General features: G+C 51.9%; 1 protein-coding gene across 1 annotated transcript; it reads right to left on the reverse strand.

The window, feature by feature from the left end:
- Positions 1-513: 513 nt before the first annotated feature.
- LOC129783625 (vigilin-like) lies at positions 514-6,181 on the reverse strand. The gene is made up of 7 exons (XM_055793556.1): positions 6,100-6,181; positions 5,025-5,179; positions 4,472-4,687; positions 2,624-2,830; positions 1,931-2,146; positions 886-1,092; positions 514-671 (listed from the first exon to the last, which is right to left on the reverse strand). Exons 1-7 carry the CDS (start codon positions 6,173-6,175, stop codon positions 540-542), a joined length of 1,209 nt encoding a protein of 402 aa, XP_055649531.1. The 5' UTR covers positions 6,176-6,181; the 3' UTR covers positions 514-539.
- Positions 6,182-7,017: the final 836 nt, after the last annotated feature.

The raw sequence follows: 7,017 nt of genomic DNA on the forward strand, positions 1-7,017 counted from the left end.
ACCTTGAGGTGAAAGACAATGAATCTCTTAAGAATTTGCCAAGATCCAAGCCAGGCCAATGCTCTTGGTCAGGCCTACACCATCCATCCCTGCCACTAAGAGATGCGCTCCTTCCCAAAAAGCCCAAACAAAATCCCCACAATTTTACAAGTCAGTAACTTAACGATTTCGGCCATATGGCAGTGCCTAGAGCCCAAGGCTTTGGTGCTGTCCCAGTTTCTGCAAGGGCTTTGGAGAAGTTTACTCATCTAGCCTTTATCTAGATACCGTCTAACTCACCAGGGAGAAGCCTCGCTGCACTCGCCATTTCCAGGTATCCTACTACATCAGTTCTCAAAACAGCACCACATAAAGCTTCCTCGGAAGGGCTCAACCCATGACAATAACATAGGAGGAGCAGTGTTTGCAGCAGTAAAAGAGAGGGTTCCCTTGAACAGCAAAGATCTGTGTCATTTCCCCCTGGGTTTACCCACGCTAGAAGACACCTCTCTCTTCCGTGACGAGTGATCTGGACTAAACCTTTTTCTACGCCGGGGGTGCTAAGCTAACCAGCTCATCCATACCTTTGGCATCTGCTGAGTTATTTTGGCCAGGTTCTGTCCTTTCTTTCCAATAATGAAACGATGAAGCCAAGAGGGGGCAGAGACCGAGGAGACGGTAAAACTGTTGGCCTGAGAGACAGAAAAACAGAGAAGCTGTTTGATGGACAAACTGGGAGAGGCCTTCACAACAATTCAGTTCCAATTCCCATGCTGCACCTCCGGTATTGACTTCTAAGCTGCACCTCTAATGGCCCAAGAGAGACCATCCCCGCTACACCTGTCAGTGCTCACAAATGTATCTTCGCGGGACCTTCAAAGGAGGCCTAGCCCATCTTGTCAGTACCTTTGCATAGACTTCAGCCAATGCTTGCCCAAGTTTTTCAGGCTCGCCTCGCAGTATCAGCGTCTCCGAGCTACTGTCAGTGGGTGGGATCTCGACAGAGACTCCAGTCTTCTCCAAGATCTCCTGCAGGGAATTCCCCTTGGGGCCGATGACATACTTGTGCTGGGACTTCTTCACCTCCACTGCAATAGTAGTAGTCTTCTTTTTCTGTAGGGGCAGAGACACTGAGGCATCAATCGCAAGGGGGCGGGGAAGGACAAGAGCGACAGGAAGAGGCACAAGATGCAGTCAAACTCTGCACCCAGCAAAGAGCAAAGCCAAGCTGAGCACAGTGGCTCGGCAGTACCCTAGCACCCCTTGGACCCCTGCCTACAGAAAGCCTTGTGCTCAAAAATTCACAGGGGAAGTACAAAACTAGTATGCTGGGTCAAGCTCCCTGGGACACGGCATGCAAGAGACCACACACACACACACAGGCATGTCGTTGTCGTCGTCCCCGTCCCCCCGTTGGACAACAGGGTTCAACTCCCAGCCGTCTCCCAGGCAGTGCTGTGATGCAACACTGTGCAGGCTATAAGCCGATTGTTGAAATCCAGACCGGTACAAATACAGACCTAACCACGAGGAGAAACAGCCCAGCAACCCACAACAAGGATATTCACAGCAGCGTTGGCTGTGGGAAATAAACTGGAGTGACATTCACTCTTCAGCAACTTCTGCTTATGTAGCAACTTTGATACTGTCAGCTGGCCACCACTGTAGACTTCACACTTCTTTCCTTCCTTAGTGTGAACAACAGCCAGGGGAGCTCTTGGTGGCCTGCTAAGTCCCACGATACAGAAAAGCCAGAAATCTGTCACCTCCCGGATAGTATCAGCCCAGCTCCCACTCTGCCGAGTGAGGAAACGGTAGGATTCGGGGTCATGTACTGCAAGGGCTGCTGAGCCAGATGCAACCGAGGGATGCACAAAAGTAGAACAAGAAGGGAAGAGTGCCTAGGAGCGGGTGCCAGGGGAAGGTGGGAAGCTTTATGGACCATCCGTACCTTCTCCTCATAGATCTTCTTAACGCGAGCCACAGCCTGGGCTAGTTGCTCCTTTTCTCCGGTGAAGACTATCTCGGTCTTGTTGACACTGGGTGGAGGAATGTTGATGCGCGTCCCTGTGTCCTGCATGAGCTCCCTCACCAGCTTGTTGTAAGGGCCAGCAATGAAAGGGTGGTACACTTTCTCCACGTCCAGCCGCTCCACGGCACGCTTATCCTGGAAGAGCCCACAACAGACCTTGGTGGGAACTGCCCTCTATATTACAGTCTCTGCCAGGCACAGCTAAGTTCCCAGGGGTGTCCTGCCTGACACTCTGGCCCAAGCAACCTTCTCAGTTTGCGGGCTTGTAGATCTCCACCTCTTTCAATCTACAAATACGGTTGCTGCTGCTGCTCCTTGTTTACGATATTCACCCCTGTGATCTCCTGCCTTATCCCAGCTGGCACCTAAGACGCTTCACTTCAACTATCAAATGCTTGTTTGGGCTTCAGAGATGGACAAAACGCAGCACAAGAAGTTTCAGGACCTGGCAGCGGTGCTCATACAGCCGGCGAGTGGCACAGTATACGTCTCCGTTCAGGCTAACGTTAGCCACTGACTGTAGCCACGGTGGCTACAAACTCCGACTATACCGTGGGGAAGCAAAAAGGCTGACCAGCTAATGCCATGAGAGAGATCACAGTACTGAGGTACCTGCTCAGCGGAGATAAGCAGGATCTCGTGCCGGGCCTTCTCAATCCCTTCTTTAGTGCCGCTGATCTTGATCTGGTTGCTGGGGTCATCTGGGCGGGGGACCTGCATTTTGGTTGCAGTTTTGAGCTTCAGGTCCTGCAGCCTCTCACCCTTCTTTCCAATGACAAAACGGTGGTGCTCCTTGGGGATGGCAACTGTCGCTGAAGCCTGCGGCAGAAGAACCAAGCATCTGTGAAAAGCCTTGCCTGCACTGGCAGATCCACAGGAACAGAGCCAGGGAAAGCAAGGTAGACGCTGCTCAGCGGTACTGCTCCTCAGAGCAAACACAACGCCTTCCCAGCACATTCTGTCCGAGGGCTGACACTGTACCAGCTGATCTACAGTGCCTCTATGCCAGGAGTATAAAGCCCACCTTTCCCTCAAAACCCTTCTGTTTGCACAGGAGCAGTACTCTGAATTAGCAAAGGCCTTCCGACACAGACGAGGAGGTGCCTCTCCTCCAGTGTAAGACACCAGGCAACAACTGAGATGGCAGCGCACAGCTGGAGTTTATCTGAACTCTGGCATCTGCTGCCAAGGCTACAGAGAACAAGACATACAGTACGACTCCTAGGAAAGAGAAATTCAACACCAGAAACCTACTGCAGGAGGCAGGCAGCTAGCAGATGCTTACCGCTACTTAAGTGCTAAGGCGTCTTCAAGTGTAGCACATGCTGCTCCTGGGACTGCTTCTAGAAGGCCCCACATGCAAAAGGGGTCCTTCTCAATCTACCATTAAAGGGCTGCTCTATACAAGGGCTTCCTGACTTCTTCCCTTCTCACTGAGTTTTTACAGGTCTGGTAGCTGATGACTGCTATCATGCTCCTGATCCCTGTGATTAGGTAACCACTAACAGCAATCAGACAATGAACATTCAAGCTATAATGGAAAAATAAAAGATGAAGAAAAGATCACTCGGTGTGACTTTTCAGCTCTGTGCTCCTGTCCTGAAGCTAGCCAAGCCCAAGAGAAGCTGGAATACAGACACACCTTCCAGACCTGGGGCCAGGGCAGAAGGAGGTATATTTGAGAACAGTGGCTCACGGGTCTGTGGCGGCACGACCTGAACTGTTTTTTCAGATGCACATTGTGGATGTAGGGTTTCGTTCCTTTCTCTTTCCTCTGGCAGGGTATGACACAGGGGCTGAACAGCGCTAAGCAGACATGGTATTAACATTGCATTACCTACCTTTGGCATTATGCTTTAAAACACACTGCAACACCTGGCTGCGATACATCCTAACAAGAGCTACCACCTTGACTATGAGCTCAAGAACCTTAAGGTAAGAGATCAAAACCTAGAGGACTGAAGCAACCGAAACAACAGGGTTGTGGCTCCTTACCAGTGTGCCTTGAGTTACACAATGCAGAACCCTGACCCGAAGCTTTTGGCTTTTGGCAGGACTTCCTTTCCTCTACTTTTCTTTCTCCCAGCCTTCCACGTTCTCCTCTGAAGGACTTCAGGAAAAGCACAGTCCCGTTCTCACACACTACTAGCTTTGTGTGTGAGGCTCCTGCACCCCCTCCAGCACCAGCACCTCAGCACAAAGTCACTGGTTGCAACTCAAATGTTCCAGAGATCGCAGACTCCACGCTTCATGCAACACCACGGCCTGTAATTACCTTGGAACCCTATTTTAAGCCTCATTCCCATTCCAAATTGCCAGTTGGGTGCTTTGAAAACGTACAGCAAAGCTGAGTTAGTCATACCTCTTTGGCTTACAAGCACACGGGCCCAAGGGTCTCAAAGCATTTGCGAGTCTTGGGGAAGAGCAAAGACGAAGGCAGAAACAGTTAGATGCCCTCACCTGAGTCTGCAGTCGAGCGACAATCTGCTTCCGAGCCTTCGTGACTGCTTCCGCCTTGCCAGAGACCACGATCGAAAGGCCCTGGTCCTTTGCGAGAGACAGCTCCAGGTGAGCTCCCGTCTTCCGCATGATGTCAAGGCAGATCTTGGCCTGCTCGCCTTCTCCAAACTGATTCATGCCCTTGTATTTCCTCTCCTCCAGTGGCACATGGAACACCTGCTCAGCCACGGGACAGACACAAGCAGGGCACAGCAAGGTGTCAGTGTGCTTTGGATTGTCAGTGCCTCCCTCTGCAATCCTCCCTTCAGGCCTGTTCCAGCTATCTGTGCAACAGGGATGCAGAGCTTCTTCTGGGCAGTTTTTCAACACATCCCTCCCCCTCCAGAGCAGTCCTAGCATTCAGCTGCAGTCTTCCTTGTGCGCCAGGGCAAAGGACAGCAAAGAGGCAGTTACTCTGACACACTAAGGGATTTCATACTCCAGGGAAAGCTTCACTTCACCTACTTTTTGGAGGGATGAAAAGGAGGGAGATAAGACACCCACTCCCACCAACCTGAGTGATGACAGAAGCCTTTATTGGCCGGATTTTGCTCCAGGGCCCAGCAGGTTCCCGGGCAGCTTCCAAACATGGTGCTTTCTCAGGGAGCGCAGGGAAGGCTTCCTCGTAGGTGGGAGGATCCTTCTCTTCTTCAGAGTTTAAAGCTGTTACTGCGGTGAAGCAAACAAGGCAAATGAGATGCTCTCCCCACAGAAACGCCCCCATTCATAGGCAGTGCAACTCTATTGAGGCATCATCAAAGAGGGACAACAAAGGACTTGTGCACTACTATTCATCCTGCTACAGTTATGCTTGTGGAGAGCAGCCGAGTCGGGAGCACAGCTGAGCTCAGCACAGCACAGACTGCAGCAGGTGCCGCCATGGATGCAGGAAGCAACCGTGCAAGTGAATGGTGGCAGCAAACAAGCACATTATCGCCAACTTTGTTGAGAGGAGGAGCTTCATCAGGGGACAACAGGCCAAGCAGAAAGAAATCAAAGGGACACAGCAAGGCTGTAGGTCAGAAGGGGACAAGACAGACACATGCCCAGGAAGAAGGCAGAGAGAAGCAGAAGCACTCTAGTTGGGGCAGAGTCCAGGGAAAGCCTGTAGCTTATGTTCGACTCAGCTGTGCACTGGGCTGTGCCAAGCGGGCCAGCTCGCAGCTGGAGAATGGGTGCCGAGACCCATCAGTGAGTCAGTCAATACGGTTATAATGACTTTCCCCAACACCTGGCTGAGCAAAGGAGGAAGTGACAATCCAGCACACTGATCCCACGAGGCTCTCTTGCAGCCCAATGACCCATGCTTGCACATGCCCTGCCCCACAGCTGACAGCGTTGCTAGCCAGAGCTCTGTGAAGATCTGAGGCTTGCCTCCGCCTGGCCCTGCACTGTGCAGCACCACCGATGTGCTCCTGTGGGTGGAAAGCCAGAGTCTGGCAGGCCGCCAGCCTAGGAATGGCGAACGCCGTGCCTGGACACTTAGGGGGAGCCGGAGGCATGGAGCGAGCTTGGCTAACAGCAAGGAACCTTGCCTGCGCAGTTTCTATTTAGAGGCACATCACAGGAACTCAGCTGTGTCTTCTCACCTTTCACCTGCTGCTGCGTCAAGCCACTGCGGTGTTTGGCAAAGCTCTCCTGGGTCAAAAGTGCCACCGAGCTCATCGTCGACCTCCCACGCACACACACAATCTGGGTATGCCACTGGAAGAGACAGAGGAGGCAACACTATTACCAGCACCATTCAAGATGCACACAAGTCACTCCAGGAAGGCAAAAGACGTGTTTACTGAGCACTTTTCCAGCCAGCCTCTTGAGAAGCGCCTACAGGGCCAGTCTGCTGCCCTGTTCTCTTGCTGAACCACACAGAAACTCAGGGGGGATTTTTCCTCATAGCACAGCGGGCATCAAAACCAGAGCTCCTCGTTAAGAAGGCAGAGGATGTGCAACCTAAGAAGCCTCTTGGAAAGGGGGACACCCCAAGCTGTTAAAGCATACTCTCATTAATCTATCAAGTATTAATGGCGTGCAGTTTTAAAACCAGTCTCCCAAGGTACACATAGGCAGTGCAAGACCCTTGTGGAACCCTGGAGAGAAAACAAAAAAGAGCCCAGGATGCTGCCTCTTCCTGAAAAACTTACGCCTTGATTACCAACCGAGCATGAGCACCTGGGGCCCAGAGAGCAGCTCCTGGTGTCTCCAGCTCCTCTGCAATCCCTCCCACAACAGGCTCTACCGAGCGTGACCTTCCCTTCCGCTCCACATACAGTCTCACAGCCCACAGTAAATACCACAGCCTCCTGGTAGCAGACTCTGCTGGAACTGCTTCTAGAACGCGCCCCCCCCCCCCGAAAAACAATCACCCAAACAAAAAAACTACCTGCAAAGCCCACTACAGTACATCATGCAGCCCAACAGTTTCTTCTCTCAAGGTTAGGAACATTAGGAAGAGAGGCCTAATCCTGCAGCTGGGTTTTACTTTCCTGTCTCTACTTTATCTGTTTTCA

This window comes from Falco peregrinus, unplaced genomic scaffold, assembly GCF_023634155.1.
Source record: "Falco peregrinus isolate bFalPer1 unplaced genomic scaffold, bFalPer1.pri scaffold_72, whole genome shotgun sequence".
In the NCBI taxonomy this organism is placed as follows: Eukaryota; Metazoa; Chordata; class Aves; order Falconiformes; family Falconidae; genus Falco; species Falco peregrinus.